We start from the raw sequence: 13,802 nt of genomic DNA on the forward strand, positions 1-13,802 counted from the left end.
GGTCAATGATGATGATGATGGTGGTGCGTCGAATGGGCAAGTCGCCGTAAATCTTACCCTTGTGTGAATCAATGAGAAGGAAAAAGAGAAAAGGCGAACAGAGGGTCTCGTGACTTTTGATCAGTGATATGATCATGTCAGGAAGGGCTCCGCATGAAGCCTTCCGGGATGAGACAGAGTTATCTTATTGAGACGGAATTCGACCCCCGTCCAATACGAGACAGAGAGGTCGATGAGATGAGACGTGAGACCTGGGGCTCGTCAAGTTGTTCATGATCTAAACGCAACATCATCACCGCTTCCACCACCCGGGACCACTCCGAGAAGATTTAATCCACAGAATTGAGGGTCACGAGGGGCGTAAAAGGTCAGTTGATCACGAGGTCCAAGCGCAACAAAAGGGATTAATAGAAAATTCCATCGTACCCTATCTCTCTTTACTGCCAAGAAGTCAATGGATCCAATGACTAGACACTCACATCCATCTATCCATCCATCTATGCATCCATCCATCCGGCCATCCATGCAGGCTCAAGCTATGTCCGTTCTCTATCTATGCTCTCGCAACTGCTCATAGGATGTTCAATCTGTATCGTTTCAAGGTTTCGGGCTTCGGAGGCATATGACAACCCATCATTCCGTCATCCAGTGTGGCGTGACGTCGCTAATGTGGCGGCACACTGATGAAGAGGGAAGAATATACATGTGAAGACATGCCGAGAGGATGTATTGGTTACACATATGATGAACAACAACACCAGTCGCTCGCACATAACGATCATGACTGAACTCATTGACCAGACTTGACAAGCGGATTCCCATCCATATCGAAGTGATCCGCATACTCTTTCAATATGACCACTTTGGCAGCCCGAGAGAGGTTCTGCTCCACTCTTTCCTTCTCATAACGCGCCAGTAGTGCCTCTGTGTGAGGCTCGATGTTTTCCTTTGGCTCCCTGCAGCAGGTCAGTGTAGGGTCAGACTCCTATGACTCACCAGGTGCTGTCTTCCACAGGATAATTGAGCCATTTGACGAGGCTGACAAAGTTTCTTGTGCCGTCCTTGTTGCGAGAAATCGCTTTTCGGCTATAGGCCACACATAAGTCATGCAGAAATAGGAGAGTCACGAAAACTCACCCAATGATCTTCTCCACCAGGAACACATTCGCATCGTCTTCGGTGGTAATAACACGTTGTCGTGCTCTGCACATGTTAGTGTGACGCGAGCATGCTTTATCATCCACCTTAATACACAGTCTCGTCTGATACATCGCTCATTTGACCCTTTCGTGATATTCTGCTCAGCGACTCCTTTGACGACCGACTCAAGACAATCTGGACAGCTCCAATCACCGGCAGGGGCAGGTTGATCATCTGCAAGACCAGCACACGTCCAGTGCGCACTGATGGTCAGTCACAGTCTTTGACGGTTACACTCACAAGCCATCACACTGTGCAGCGGGACGAGAACGATCAGCGACGCTTCTGCGGTGACCAGACTTGACGTACGATGTTACACTGAATCGCTTGCTATATGGAAGATGAGCTTGGATGAGAAACACGCGCTGCTAGACTGGACCCACTAGAGTTCCAACCGCCGTATTGGTTCCTTTCTTCGGCCAGATACCCTGGCCTCGAGCCTTCCCATCGCTTTCTGCCAGTCTCCTCCCATTCAGCTTCAGCTTTGGTGCTAGAGTCCGTCGACGCTTGGCACTGTGAGTGGTCTCAGCGGTTTGAGATGGCTTTGCAGTGATCTTGGAGGCTTTGTGCGAGATGTGAGTATCCCCTCCTGCTCCCTGCTGTGATCTCTCCTTTGCTGCGCCGATGCTGGACCTGGTCGACATACGTTGCGAGCGTGAGACAGCAGAGAAGATCGAGCCCGCGCGAGAAGAAATCGTATATGATCGTGTGCTCGAGGCGTGAAGGGATCTGGGTGTAAACGTATTGCAAGGGCTATTCAACCGTGCAGGTGGAGCCATGGCAAGTCGCCTAGATTGAGTTTCATTATTTGCTGCTGCCGCACCGCGCTCGTCAGGCTCGATCTCGGTGGTTACTTTTGCCGATGATCCCGCAGTCACCCGATCCTCGATGTCAGGCAGTGAGTCGCTCACGAACCGATGCTTCTCTTCGATCGCCTTGGGATCGATGCATGATTGAAGAGGCGAATTCTCCGAATCTTTCCTCACGACTGACAAGAGGTCTGATCTTGAGACGCTGTGTTCCAGAGACTTCTCAAAGAGAGGCTCGTCTAGTCCAGGAAGTTCCATGTTCTCCAGCCTCGGTGTCTGTTCCGCGTGCGTCTGATTCAGACATTCGACCTGGTTGCTGAGACCTCGTATGCGGGCGACCGTCTGTATTAACAGGTCTAGCTGCTCTTGTTGTCGGGCTTGGTTTTGCACGATGAGGCCGAGCTTTTCTTCGAGAGCGGTTGTTTGAATGCCTAGCATTTTGGAGATTGCAGTTTCCATCCTCGTTTCCGGACTGGTGGCGTGCTTATCGAGCATCGTGTGAATGGCTGTAAGCCTGGCGGACGGAGGAACGTATGGTTCTTCCTCAACATGCAGGGAGTTGTTCTTTGATGCGACGCAAGGGGACGAGTAAGAGTCCAGATATCTTGGGCTATACTCCACGCCCCTTGGTGAGATGAGGTTCGGGTCCTCGTGATCACTCGACATGTTCTGGTGAAGCTTTGTTGGTGTGAGCTGAGACAAACTATACGGGGAAGGATCAACTGCCCAGTGAGTCTCGTTGGTCGTCTTGTGACCAGGGGGTGGTTCCGGTGAGGCGAAGAGATCAATGAGATCTTGATGAGTCGTATTTGTACCGCTGTTGTTGCCCGAAGCTTGGACAATGTGATTGTCGAGTGGAAAGGGAGAAGAAGACACGTGTCGAAGACATCCGTCGAGGCATTCAGTCTGAGCCATCGTCGCGAGGTTCTGAAGTACCATATCGAACGGAGTGTGTTCCCGAATCGAAGGTAGCAGCCCGGGTGGTGGTCCAGAAACGTCTTTGAGGGTTTGACTCTAGCATCATTCAGATCAGATTGTGTCAGCTCGAAACGGCCTCATAGCTCATACACCGCACTCACGCTTTGACCGAACGTCCTGTTGGAGGAAGGAGCGAGTGCACCGAAGTCGAACCTAATTGACCATACGAGGTTCATACTCCTGCTTTCTGCTCTCTGGATCTACGCCGCTCTCACCGGCTGCAGGTCTCCACAGTCTACCTGTGAGTGCGAGATAGTGTTGCAAAAGGTATTGACGAAGAGATACACAGGAAACATTTCGTCAACATTGCCTCGCTTAAAAATGCCGCCGACAAGAGCAATCTCCGTGATACCGGCGCCATCGCATAGACTTTATGCTTGTTTCAGAGATAGCGTCGGCGGTTGAGAGTCGTCTAGTGACTTTGATAAAGTCTCATCCATTCCGCGAAGACAGGTTCCTATTCTCTGTTCCAAACGATACAAGGAACGCTTCATGCATCGTCCAATATACCTATCATGCGTAGGGACATATCAATCAATCGTATAGCCTAGATACAGGCTGACAAGACACTAATCTGCCCATGCCTTCATGCCTCTGTCAGGCCGTCTTCCCATCAATCCATCAGTACATCATCCATTCGTCCAGTCGCATGGACATCCTCATCTTCATTCGACGATCCGTGCAGACTCTCCACCTTTACTGCCCAGTATGACCATATCCCCCCGTCAGCAAGTTCACTGCCGACTCCCTCCTAGCAGCCTTAGCCACACTGGGTCGACCCATTTCTCCATCCACGTCGTCTCTCGAGAACGAATCCTCAGAGGACATTTCACTCTGCGTCGACAAAATCTCTTCATCACCTTGATTCGCCTTTGAAGACGACGAGGGCGGGATGGTCCAGTCCATGACGGCAGGATGTGATTTTGTGGGCGTCAAGTTCTCATCTTTGCGAGGGGCCGATTGATCCCCCTGACTGAGACGACTCGATTTGGCCGTCTCAGGCGGTGTGTGAGCAGTGTCCCCTGGTCCGTAACCTCCTGCTAGAAGCCAAGCCGCGAGTCTTGATTCAGGAGTTACTTCGATATCCCCCTCGGGTCGCTGAGGGACTTGAAGATGACTCAGAATAGCCGAAAGGAGCATTCGGCATTCTTGGACCGAGGTGGCGTGGTCTAGAAGTCCGCGTAGAGGAATCAGTCGGTCCATAGGGATCGATGGGGCGGATGGGTCGGTTGACCTCAGGGAAGAGTCCGGAAGCATATCTGTCGCGTGAGAGGTAGCGCTACCAGCGATGATATCATGGCCTCCAATAGAGCTATGACCTATGATGGTATCCACCTCTTCTCGCTGCTCAATTGAACGTCGTCCGCGCTCACTCGATGAGCTTTGGTGATCCGCTTCGTCCATATCGGCACCCTCATCGGCGGTCTTGAAACTATGTGCGTCAGATGTAGCTGTGGGTACTCGGTCCATCTGCACGCCGCCCGGCGTGTTTGTCGCCCTAGGATCGATGGAGAGCTGTGTCGGGACTCTGGAGCGATTCAATTGCTCTCCAGACGGGTCATTGATCAGATTGCCACTATTAGGCTCCACAGGTGTCGTAGGCCCGATCTTCTCATCCTCCAATGCAGGCCCAATTCGAGTGACTCGAGTCGGTTTCAGATCAGCCAGACCCACTTGATCTGCTAGATCTCCACCGGAGGCTGAGCCCGACACACGGGACACGACTGTGCGGCGCGGCGTCTCGTTCAGATCATCGCGGTCGGTTGGCCCAGTCTCGATCGCTGCGATGGCGCCCATGCCAGCAGCTCCAGTGACTCCAGCTGCAAGAGCGGCTACGCCGTTTGCGTCGGATTTCTTGCGTGGCAATCGTTGGGATTTGGGCGGAACGGGAGGCTCGTCGATGGGCTGGATCGGCTGACCCAAAGTCGGGGGAGGACCCCGATTAGAAGACATTGCGGCGGCCGATTTGACACGTTTCGGCACGCGAGGTGCTGAGGGAATCTCCTCCGTACTTGCACTCGACGCTTCTGGCGAACAATGAGCCATGTCTTTGTGATTCGAGGACAACTCACTGTCATCGTCTTTCTTGCCTCCAGTGATCTTCGACATGAAACTCTTGAACGACTTGCCGCTTTTTCCAGTTGGAGGAGGTTCGGCGACCGGTACTCGAGTGGTCGAGATGGGGGGAGGTGTATTGCTCAAAAAGTCTGCCAGTTCTCTGGCTTCGGATCGAGGTTTCCGCTTCAGTCTCCCAGAGCCTTCGTCTCCATCATCGTCTATCAAAGTCTCTCTCCCTGGTCGATTGGTACTTGGCTTGGTGGGCGATTCATTACGGTCACCGAGGCCGGAGGTAGATTGCAGAGAGGGCGAGAAAGAACTCGGCGCAAAGGATGCGAATGAGGCGCTCTGAGTCAGGGACGAGTCTCGGGTCTGAGACGAGGGGACGCCGCTTGAGCCAGACCGGTCCATGAGTGATGTCTCGCGGGGAGGTGGAGTCGCAAGGACAACAGCAGGAGCTGTCCGCTGAGTTGCGCCGATCGAAGATTGACGGGAATGAATTCTGGGTGGGGTTTCGGAATCGAGAAGCTCCTTGAGAGATTCTTTCTTCGATTTCGAGCCAAAAGGATCCTCTTCATCATCGCCCTCGTGAATCGTGCCGGCACCCCTGGCAACTAGCTTGGCAGTGGACCCAGAGGAAGCTCGGGATCGCGAAGACGCTCCCCGAGGCGTTTTCTGACCGCCCATGACGGGCATCGAATCGGACTTCGATACTGAAGGACCGGGCGGATTTGAAGGATGCGAGGAGCTTGTTGCTTGCGGTCGGCGGAAAGGAGATGGGGATGCTACCTTTCGACCGGAGCTCTGTACGGAGTCAACAATAGACACAGAGACCGCGCTGTGACCAACCTCAAATGTCTTGAGACGGCTAGGCGTCAAGCTGACTTTCATGGTCTGTCCACTCTTGACTAACGCATCAAACTCGTCTTGTTCCTGTTGAGGTGACCGTTGATTGACAGTTTCCTCGTCGAGTGCTTCGTGAAATGCCCCGAGCATGGACCGAGTGTTGACGCTCAAAACGCTCGGAGCTCTCTCGTGGCCTTGAGGCGAGTCATGACTCTTCTTTGTCGCGGCTGAGACTTTGCGTCCGAGATTCGCGAATCTTCCCGAATCGCTCGATGATCGAACATCCTGGGCCGGAGGGAGCGATGTTTTCTTAAAAGTCGGCGAAGACTTGGCAACTGGCGACACGAGAGATGTCTTGGAGGCTCGAGGTGAAGTGTTTGACAGGTTTGGCGACTGTCTCCCGGCGTATTCGGCGGAAGAGAGCCGAGCACTACGCTTTGATCGGGGTCCACTCGATCGAATAGCATTTTCGATGACATCTTTGACTGAGGACGCCATCAGCACGGCCTCAAAGAGTGTTTACACTCACCCTTCATGCGCTTGAAGAAACCATACATGGTCTCATCTTCGTACAATGTCGTCAGCAGATCCTGAACGCCAGCAGTTGCGACACTGGAATCTCTTGCGACTACACTGGATAATCGGTTCAGAAGATGTTCGCAGACGTGCCTGAATATAGACCGTCAGCTTGATCGAAGCCATCAAGTACACGGTCAAATGCTCACTCTACGATAGCGGTAAGCCAAAGACCAGATGGATCGATCGTCATTGACGAGACCTCTCCTCCTGCAGCTTTCCACGCTGCTAAAGCGGCAGCTTCCTCCGTGTCCGTGTATGAACCTTCCTTAGCCAGAGTCTGACCTTGTCAGGTGCGTTGCGCAACCGTCAGGATTAAGCTCACGGAATACAAGGCCACACGTATCCGCATGAGATCTACGGCCTCCCTTTCTGGAAACTTTGCCTCTGACCTCTCCTTGATCTCCGTCAACCCACGACCTTTACCATTCGGTGGGAACCCCTTGACACCGTGAGAATTCTGCTCGATCCAACTCCTCAGTTCCATCTCAGCCTCACCGACAGCCGACCGGCCCAGTGATCGAGGACCTGTCGATTCTCCAGCCGTCTTATCCCCTGAAAATACAGCCGGGATACCGGTCCCTCGTAGATCTGATGGGTTGAGACTTTGGGAGGAGATGATGAGCGACGTCATGAGCTCGTCCAGGAAGAGGTTGATATGGTACAGAGTAGACTCCGAGAGTGTCGTAGGCCGTAGATCAGACACCATGGCGTTGGCTGATTGAGCAGAGAGGAATGGCATGGGTCGACTGGATGATGAAGCTGGTTGTGAGAGTCAGCGGAAAGAGGCGGCGATGAAAGCTAGGAACGAACTCACCGGACATGGTGGATGACCGGTGTCGCTGTATAGGCCTACCTCGCCACGCTGACGATTGAATAGTTCAGAATGTATGACCCTCGGCGTGCTGATATGTCGCAAAGGGACAGCCGATGGTCTATTTCAACCAAACTTGACGACTGCGAGTGAGGAATGTCCAACGCGGTGCCTTTGACGGGAGTGATAGATCGGAATGCACCTGCAGTCCGTCTCCACACACACCCCTCAGATACGCTATTATAGACAGACAGCTGATCAAGACTAGAGGGCTAGACGAAGAAAGCTCAATTCTAAGAAGATGAACATGGAAAATGTCCCCAGGTTATCCCTGCGGTTGAGCGCGAACCGTGCACCTGTGGTATAGCTTATTGAATTCTGAAACACGCAATCCACGTGGCGTATCCCAATCTGCTTACGTACATCACTTGACATGAGAGCAGATGATCTTCAAAGCGTTTCTTTTTTTTTCTTGGGAGTCGAGCTCAAAGTATCCCCTCTGTGGACGGGGTTCATCCATCTCGCAATTCTAGGAGGGTGATGCCGTGCAGTCATGGTGTCAGGTAGACTACCACCTCTGCCGCACCTCTCATGGTTCGCTACGCATTTTCCCCGGGCCCAATTCGTCAGGACTGGCTTCGGTATCGACAGAACATGGTCAGGACGAGTCGCATTGGTCAATAAGCACTTGTGCGATAAATTCGTCAAGGCTCTGAAGATTAGAGAAAATGAGGTGATAGTGGATGTCTTTGCGGGACATGGCGCCATGACGAGATCATTGTTGGCAGGCGGAGATGAAGTTGGATCAAGCCAGAGATGGGAACAGGCTGCCAAAAGCTTGTTAGCCGTCGATTACACCACGGCGCGTAAAGGTGGCACTGTAAAGAGCCCTTTGCTTCCCTTTGCATGGCTCGAGGACCGGGAAGCGATACCGAAAATACTGGAGAATCTTAAGAACGTGCCCTCAGAAGTCCCTGGAGATTCTTCCGCCGAAAATGCACCAGGCCCGACTGTCAAGCCTCGCCTAGTCGTTGCTTTCGAACCATCTGCATCTCTCCTCATACGAGGCCTGGGAGTGCCCGAAGAGTACCTCAGAGCGGAAGGAAATTTGTTGTTGGAGCGTGAAGGCAAGGGTCCCGAACGGCTGTATCAATCAACTTGTGATCCCAGGTTACGAATTGTCTGCGGGCAACCTTACTATTGGAACAATTTACCCGCGGTTATTGAACACGAGGATATTGCGGAAGACCTGGTAGCATCAGGCACCATCAAGATCGACACTGACTCTCCGGACAAAGCTAGAGAACACTGGCAAAATCACACGCCGCATCTCACCCTGGTCATTCAACCGTCGCATAAACCATTCGGCGAATCCCTCGTGTCACAGTGGATCGCCTCAGTCATCGGTGCCGCGGAAGGAGAGCCAACATGGATTTGGAAATGGGGCAGAGTGAGACTGGCCGTGCTGGTGTCGAAGACCATGTATGATGTGAGTGAAATGTGCTCCCCATATGACAGATTCTGACGCCTTGTTTTTAGCGAATGATGGCCCAACCTGGCGAATTGTCCAACAGCAAACTCTCCATCTTGACACACGCATTATACGACGTCAAGCCTCTTCCTCCCCGCCATCATTCCCCAAACGTCCTCAACAAGGGACGAAAAGTCAAGGATGAGCTCAGATTCCTCCCCTCACAATCAGCACGAGAAGGGGATTTACAAGCCTACTACGACGCCATGGACCTCTCTCGCGATGAGACTTGGCCCCTTGATTTCAACCCCAGCCCATGGGGCGAATCGTACAGCTCAAAGGTCCCCCTGGAACGACCAGACGTGCTGGGTCTACTATTGGAGCCAAAGGTTGAAACGGTCATTACGTCCACACAGAGGTACACTTGGGAATACGTGCTTCGAAAATGTATGGCGAAGCCACTCCATCCGATAAGTCGGGCCATACACGCAATTGGATTCGGTGCGGATAAATTGATCCCTTTGATTGAGAGCGTGAGCTCAGAATACAAGGGGGATCCTGTCGGACCCAAGGAGGTTGCACGCGATATGAGCATTGCGCAGTGGGCTAGAGTTGTAGATGTGGTCGATAAGTGGAAATATAAACCTGTTGTGAGTCGGATTGATCCATAAAACCTCCCACAGCACTGACTCGCATGCCCATCTACAGGAGGCCTCAAGCTTGGCACATGTTGTATTAAAATCTGGGCGAGGGGGAGATGATGATTAGAGCATTGGCGGCGTTGAGATGGTCAGGCATTGATACAAACGTGATTCTCTTTCGGGGGCTTGATCGACTGAGACACATATCTATTACCCCATTCTACGATCTACTGGCATATTTATCACCTTTGAGCATATGTACAACAATATCATGCATGCATTCACAACCGTGCCCTTGGCACATTACATCTCTGGATGATCCTTGATCCACTGACGAATACCCGTACTTCCCATTTTAAGCTCTTTCAACACTGCCTCATCTTCCACTTTGCTCAGGTCCCGCCTCCCGGCGTGATGCTCTGAGGAGATGACATCGACGATGTAGACTTTGAGTTCTGGTAACTGCTTGCCCTTCCTCAGATCATTGACCATCTTGCCTCCACTGACTGTCTCTTGACTGACGAGCAAGATCTGGATATCCCTATCCCACGCTGTAGGTCCGAATGGATCTTCAATCTCCACCACGTCCATGATGACCCGGTGCCCTTCCTTTTGGACCCTGTCCGGATCCGCTTTGCGCACCAGCCCAAGTCTGGAAAGAAATGTCTCAATCACTGTTATTCGTTCATCGATCGGCTGAATGAGATCGGCATTGGACTTTGAAGAAAGCTTCGAATCGGCCATGACCCCAACGATGAGTCGAGTGGAAGATAGGAAAGTGGCCAGCTGGAGAAGAAGCTTGTGAGCAGCGTGAAGGTGATCAAAGGTCCCTCCAAGGGCTACTGTCTGGTGTGAAGACGCTGCAGGTGGATGGAGGCTGGGAACCCCATTAGGTAGGTCCATGGATGTTTTCAGTATGACAGCATTCGTCGGCAGGTGAGCATGGACCGGCAAGTAATCAAAATCTGCAAAGAAGTAATGTTACCTGTGCCCTGGAGAGGCTTTAGACATACCTTGAAGCTTGACGACCTGGGTATTCTCAACGTCGAGCATGAGATCTCCAAGCTCTCCCTCAAAGAGTACCTCCACATCCATCGAGACCCGCTCACAGCTCCACTGGGCAGCTACGAGCGCGCTGTATACCTTGCCCAGGAAGGCTTGAAAGACACCAAAATTGGCATCGGGATTCAACTTGAGCACGTTGAATAGTTGCTGATGCGAGTCGATAGTGAATGAAGAGGCTGTCTCCAGATCAAATGGGAGGTACGGGGTGGAAAAGATGACTGTGAAATGTTTGGACAGTGTTCGAGTGAGAACATCGTGGATGATGGGTAAGAGGACATCGGGTTGGTTCAGGATTGCAGGGGTGAAGGGGAGTAGAAGTACCGTGCGATCTTTTCCAGGAGAGAGATCGTCCATCGTGGTCAAATTCTCTTCAGAACATTCAAGGCGGTATTGTCCTCATGCCGGCCCACATTGCCCAATATAGTCCTATACAGTTGATCTGAAGTGAACCCAAACCCAGCCTCTAGAGACAGATGGGATGTCCGGCCCACGGAGCGGATCCGACAGGGTCTTCCGGATCCGAAAACATAGGTGCCACATCGGCGTTATAACCTTTATCCGCCCAAAAACGCTGACTCGACCAGTTTGGGATGATTCATTCAAAAGGGTAGCAGAGCTAGACCGGGAGTCGTCTTGATCATCAACCTCATACTTCGAAACCCATAAACCAGAGATAAGTGAGTGGTCATTGCTGGTTTTCCGTGAGAGAATCAGAGGCTGGAGATACAGGAAGGGGAAGGAGGGTATCCAGTGACAATGATTGGCCGTCGTCGATGCTTTGGCGGCCGTTGGAGCAGCTTAGAAATCAGCCCGACCATCTCGCCCCCATATTGATTCACAATGTGAATGACTCAGTGCTGACACTCTCATAGTCTGTCAAAATGGGTCGACGTCCCGCTCGTTGCTACCGATACTGCAAGAACAAGCCGTGAGTGCTAATGCATCGGGAACCTGGAAGACACGGGCACGACGTGCTGATTCATCCATTCATCAGCTTCCCTAAATCACGATACAACCGTGGAGTTCCCGAAGCCAAGATCAAGATCTATGACTTGGGACGAAAGCGAGCCTCTGTCGATGACTTCCCCTTCTGCTGCCATCTCGTTTCCGACGAATACGAACAACTTTCCTCAGAAGCCCTTGAAGCCGCTCGAATTTGTGCCAACAAGTACATTGTCAAGACGGCTGGAAAGGATGCTTTCCACATGAGAGTTCGAGTTCACCCATTCCACATCATCCGAATCAACAAGATGTTGTCCTGTGCCGGTGCCGATAGGTAAGTTCCACAGGCGCGCGTTGGTCAGGGTGGATCGCCTGCTTACCAATTTTTTACAGACTGCAACAGGGTATGCGTGGAGCTTGGGGTAAACCATACGGTTCCGTCGCTCGTGTCAACATGTTCGTCGCGCTATATACAGTTGTTTGTTGCCTCGCGCTGACCTCTCTCTTCAGTGGACAAGTCATCATGTCTATCCGATGCAAGGACTCTCACCGATCTGTCATCATCGAGGCTCTCCGACGTGCTCGATACAAGTTCCCTGGAAGGCAGAAGATTGTCATCTCCAAGAAGTGGGGTTTCACCTCGCTCGACAGAGCCGACTACGCCGCTCTCAAGAAGGAGAAGTTGGTCATCAACGACGGTGCTTACGTTCAGGTTAGACATCGCATCATTCTTTCCCTTTACGAAAACGCTAACCCCTGTTCATAGTTCATCAAGCCCAAGGGTCCCCTTCTCCAGAACCTCCGGACTGCCGCTCGTGCCACTTAGGCAATCAAATCAACGTTCAGCAGTTTGGTGATTGTGTTGTAATCCCTTGTTGGTAGAATTCTGAGCGTCATGCATCGGGGTCACCACAAATCTGCTTGGGCGTGGTGTGGCTCGGGAGCTGCTGTGTTCGAAGTAGATATCGGGACGTGGAAGGAGAGAAGTGCGCTCTGATGCTTTGACTCTAAGGTGATGCCTAGCTTGCGAGCCTTTGAAACCAACTCGTGAATAACCCTACTGGGCACACAGGCGATGTTCTCCATTGCAACATTCAGCACTAATCTCTTGTCGGCCCAATGAATCCCCTGGCGTTCGGCAGCATTTGGCACACTCCTTCGCTCCCAAAATCTCGTGATATACAGGTGTGCATGCCATCAAAATGCCCCCATCCAAAAGACTCGAGCAATCTAAGCAACGAGCTTGATGACACCTCCAGCCTCCTTTATCTTCTTCTCTGCTGATCTAGAGACGAATCGAGTTTTGACGATGAAAGGTTTGTCAATGCGGCCTTTACCCAGCTGTTGAGGAGAATGTGAGCGGGAGAGAGAAGTAGGCAATATTGCGAAGACTCACCAGCTTGAATTTACCCAAGTGTTGGAGGTCGATGACGGGGACAGTTCCCTCCGGAGCCTCAACTTGAGCCTCGGGGAGTGAGATGAGCTGGACGAGAGGATCAGTAACATGAAGTTTTGATGCCCAAAAAACGCTCTCACTTTGTCAATGTTGATAGTGGGTCTGTATTGTTGGTTTCGGAGGAGGTGGTAGTGTCTCATACCGACTTTTCCAAAGTAACCAGGATGGTACTGGATTGAGCGTTTAGCATGTACCCTAGTTCAAGCATTCCGAACACCATCTCTCCGCACATCTCAACTACCAAGACCCATCCCAGGCGGATGTCGAGAATCCTGCACCCTCGAAGCCTGGAGGCCAGACTAATCCAGCATCCGCAATGCACTCCTCCATTCCATCTCCATAACCACGGACTCCATCCTACCTCCACTAGCCACTTCGACTCACCTTGTCAAAGTTGGTTCGGTGGTGGTGCTGACCACCAGCGAGACCTCGACCTCCCGGATGCTTCCTGTGCTTTCCCACACGACCATGACCGGCCGAGACGTGTCCTCGGTGTTTTCGAGTGTTGGAGAATCGGGTAGGCATCTGGGTGAGGGACGGCGCAAAGTCAGCTGCAGTTCAATATCGATATCGAGTGAAGGGAGAAGAGGCAGTATCCAGAGACCATCAACTTCTCGTACAGAAACTCACGTTGAACCGATACCTTGAAGTACAGAAACAACTCTATGCTCCTCTGAACCTTTAATTCAATCGACCTTGACTGACAGATAGGAGGGAGGGCTCTGCGGTCGGTGAAATGGCCAATCACCGGGGAAGCAGGAGTGTGGCAGAACCTGGGTCATTGTCGATGTCGGCGATAACCATTCGCGTTTCTTGCCACCAGGCTTATCTCCGAAAAACGCGATGAGGATTCTCTCGTCATCGATTTTCGGATCCGAAGAGTACCGCGAGACCTCTGTTGCATCGTCCCAAGGCATTACATATTGATAGCCCCGGATCCGGTCCT

At 52.0% G+C, this 13,802-nt stretch overlaps 7 protein-coding genes across 7 annotated transcripts; 2 read left to right on the forward strand and 5 right to left on the reverse strand.

The window, feature by feature from the left end:
- Positions 1-683: 683 nt before the first annotated feature.
- On the reverse strand, positions 684-1,353 carry BD324DRAFT_238302 (hypothetical protein). Its single transcript, XM_022012251.1, has 3 exons — positions 1,138-1,353; positions 997-1,086; positions 684-956 (listed from the first exon to the last, which is right to left on the reverse strand). Exons 1-3 carry the CDS (start codon positions 1,269-1,271, stop codon positions 791-793), a joined length of 390 nt encoding a protein of 129 aa, XP_021873622.1. The 5' UTR covers positions 1,272-1,353; the 3' UTR covers positions 684-790.
- Positions 1,354-1,419: 66 nt separating this feature from the next.
- On the reverse strand, positions 1,420-3,281 carry BD324DRAFT_238502 (hypothetical protein). Its single transcript, XM_022012252.1, has 2 exons — positions 3,089-3,281; positions 1,420-3,023 (listed from the first exon to the last, which is right to left on the reverse strand). The coding sequence occupies exons 1-2, from the start codon at positions 3,161-3,163 to the stop codon at positions 1,569-1,571; spliced, it is 1,530 nt and encodes a 509-aa protein (XP_021873623.1). The 5' UTR covers positions 3,164-3,281; the 3' UTR covers positions 1,420-1,568.
- A 183-nt stretch (positions 3,282-3,464) lies between these two features.
- Positions 3,465-7,636, reverse strand: BD324DRAFT_615203 (hypothetical protein). The gene is made up of 7 exons (XM_022014691.1): positions 7,285-7,636; positions 6,793-7,229; positions 6,617-6,747; positions 6,421-6,560; positions 5,895-6,376; positions 5,060-5,849; positions 3,465-5,014 (listed from the first exon to the last, which is right to left on the reverse strand). The coding sequence occupies exons 1-7, from the start codon at positions 7,289-7,291 to the stop codon at positions 3,684-3,686; spliced, it is 3,318 nt and encodes a 1,105-aa protein (XP_021873624.1). The 5' UTR covers positions 7,292-7,636; the 3' UTR covers positions 3,465-3,683.
- A 128-nt stretch (positions 7,637-7,764) lies between these two features.
- Positions 7,765-9,658, forward strand: BD324DRAFT_615205 (hypothetical protein). The gene is made up of 3 exons (XM_022014692.1): positions 7,765-8,770; positions 8,821-9,402; positions 9,461-9,658. The coding sequence occupies exons 1-3, from the start codon at positions 7,835-7,837 to the stop codon at positions 9,518-9,520; spliced, it is 1,578 nt and encodes a 525-aa protein (XP_021873625.1). The 5' UTR covers positions 7,765-7,834; the 3' UTR covers positions 9,521-9,658.
- On the reverse strand, positions 9,659-10,921 carry BD324DRAFT_678928 (hypothetical protein). Its single transcript, XM_022019020.1, has 2 exons — positions 10,407-10,921; positions 9,659-10,358 (listed from the first exon to the last, which is right to left on the reverse strand). Exons 1-2 carry the CDS (start codon positions 10,810-10,812, stop codon positions 9,697-9,699), a joined length of 1,068 nt encoding a protein of 355 aa, XP_021873626.1. The 5' UTR covers positions 10,813-10,921; the 3' UTR covers positions 9,659-9,696.
- A 148-nt stretch (positions 10,922-11,069) lies between these two features.
- On the forward strand, positions 11,070-12,187 carry BD324DRAFT_615208 (putative 60S ribosomal protein L10). The gene is made up of 5 exons (XM_022014693.1): positions 11,070-11,135; positions 11,331-11,386; positions 11,453-11,734; positions 11,794-11,856; positions 11,911-12,187. Exons 2-5 carry the CDS (start codon positions 11,340-11,342, stop codon positions 12,164-12,166), a joined length of 648 nt encoding a protein of 215 aa, XP_021873627.1. The 5' UTR covers positions 11,070-11,135; positions 11,331-11,339; the 3' UTR covers positions 12,167-12,187.
- A 188-nt stretch (positions 12,188-12,375) lies between these two features.
- BD324DRAFT_238551 (structural constituent of ribosome) lies at positions 12,376-13,743 on the reverse strand. The gene is made up of 5 exons (XM_022012253.1): positions 13,487-13,743; positions 13,241-13,381; positions 12,937-13,026; positions 12,797-12,883; positions 12,376-12,741 (listed from the first exon to the last, which is right to left on the reverse strand). Exons 2-5 carry the CDS (start codon positions 13,379-13,381, stop codon positions 12,631-12,633), a joined length of 429 nt encoding a protein of 142 aa, XP_021873628.1. The 5' UTR covers positions 13,487-13,743; the 3' UTR covers positions 12,376-12,630.
- Between the last annotated feature and the right edge of the window lie 59 nt (positions 13,744-13,802).

The sequence above is a fragment of the Kockovaella imperatae genome (assembly GCF_002102565.1).
Source record: "Kockovaella imperatae strain NRRL Y-17943 chromosome Unknown BD324scaffold_2, whole genome shotgun sequence".
Taxonomy (NCBI): Eukaryota; Fungi; Basidiomycota; class Tremellomycetes; order Tremellales; family Cuniculitremaceae; genus Kockovaella; species Kockovaella imperatae.

What these genes read in the sequence shown, in the direction of transcription:
- BD324DRAFT_615203 (XM_022014691.1), bottom strand. An exon ending in TACGTGTGGCCTTGTATTCC is followed by an intron (nt 6,748 to 6,792) that starts GTGAGCTTAATC and finishes TGACAAGGTCAG; the next exon opens with ACTCTGGCTAAGGAAGGTTC. An exon ending in TTTCTTCAAGCGCATGAAGG is followed by an intron (nt 6,377 to 6,420) that starts GTGAGTGTAAAC and finishes TGGCGTCCTCAG; the next exon opens with TCAAAGATGTCATCGAAAAT.
- BD324DRAFT_678928 (XM_022019020.1), bottom strand. Translation starts at nt 10,812, where the DNA reads ATGGACGATCTCTCTCCTGGAAAAGATCGCACGGTACTTCTACTCCCC. An exon ending in CCAGGTCGTCAAGCTTCAAG is followed by an intron (nt 10,359 to 10,406) that starts GTATGTCTAAAG and finishes ACTTCTTTGCAG; the next exon opens with ATTTTGATTACTTGCCGGTC.
- BD324DRAFT_238551 (XM_022012253.1), bottom strand. Translation starts at nt 13,381, where the DNA reads ATGCCTACCCGATTCTCCAACACTCGAAAACACCGAGGACACGTCTCG. An exon ending in CCACTATCAACATTGACAAA is followed by an intron (nt 12,884 to 12,936) that starts GTGAGAGCGTTT and finishes CCTCTCGTCCAG; the next exon opens with CTCATCTCACTCCCCGAGGC. An exon ending in ACTTGGGTAAATTCAAGCTG is followed by an intron (nt 12,742 to 12,796) that starts GTGAGTCTTCGC and finishes TCTCCTCAACAG; the next exon opens with CTGGGTAAAGGCCGCATTGA.
- BD324DRAFT_238502 (XM_022012252.1), bottom strand. Translation starts at nt 3,163, where the DNA reads ATGAACCTCGTATGGTCAATTAGGTTCGACTTCGGTGCACTCGCTCCT. An exon ending in ACAGGACGTTCGGTCAAAGC is followed by an intron (nt 3,024 to 3,088) that starts GTGAGTGCGGTG and finishes GAATGATGCTAG; the next exon opens with AGTCAAACCCTCAAAGACGT.
- BD324DRAFT_238302 (XM_022012251.1), bottom strand. Translation starts at nt 1,271, where the DNA reads ATGTATCAGACGAGACTGTGTATTAAGGTGGATGATAAAGCATGCTCG. An exon ending in CTGGTGGAGAAGATCATTGG is followed by an intron (nt 1,087 to 1,137) that starts GTGAGTTTTCGT and finishes TGTGGCCTATAG; the next exon opens with CCGAAAAGCGATTTCTCGCA. An exon ending in CCTGTGGAAGACAGCACCTG is followed by an intron (nt 957 to 996) that starts GTGAGTCATAGG and finishes GACCTGCTGCAG; the next exon opens with GGAGCCAAAGGAAAACATCG.
- BD324DRAFT_615205 (XM_022014692.1), top strand. Translation starts at nt 7,835, where the DNA reads ATGGTGTCAGGTAGACTACCACCTCTGCCGCACCTCTCATGGTTCGCT. An exon ending in TGTCGAAGACCATGTATGAT is followed by an intron (nt 8,771 to 8,820) that starts GTGAGTGAAATG and finishes CCTTGTTTTTAG; the next exon opens with CGAATGATGGCCCAACCTGG. An exon ending in AGTGGAAATATAAACCTGTT is followed by an intron (nt 9,403 to 9,460) that starts GTGAGTCGGATT and finishes GCCCATCTACAG; the next exon opens with GAGGCCTCAAGCTTGGCACA.
- BD324DRAFT_615208 (XM_022014693.1), top strand. Translation starts at nt 11,340, where the DNA reads ATGGGTCGACGTCCCGCTCGTTGCTACCGATACTGCAAGAACAAGCC. An exon ending in CGATACTGCAAGAACAAGCC is followed by an intron (nt 11,387 to 11,452) that starts GTGAGTGCTAAT and finishes TCCATTCATCAG; the next exon opens with CTTCCCTAAATCACGATACA. An exon ending in TCCGTCGCTCGTGTCAACAT is followed by an intron (nt 11,857 to 11,910) that starts GTTCGTCGCGCT and finishes CTCTCTCTTCAG; the next exon opens with TGGACAAGTCATCATGTCTA.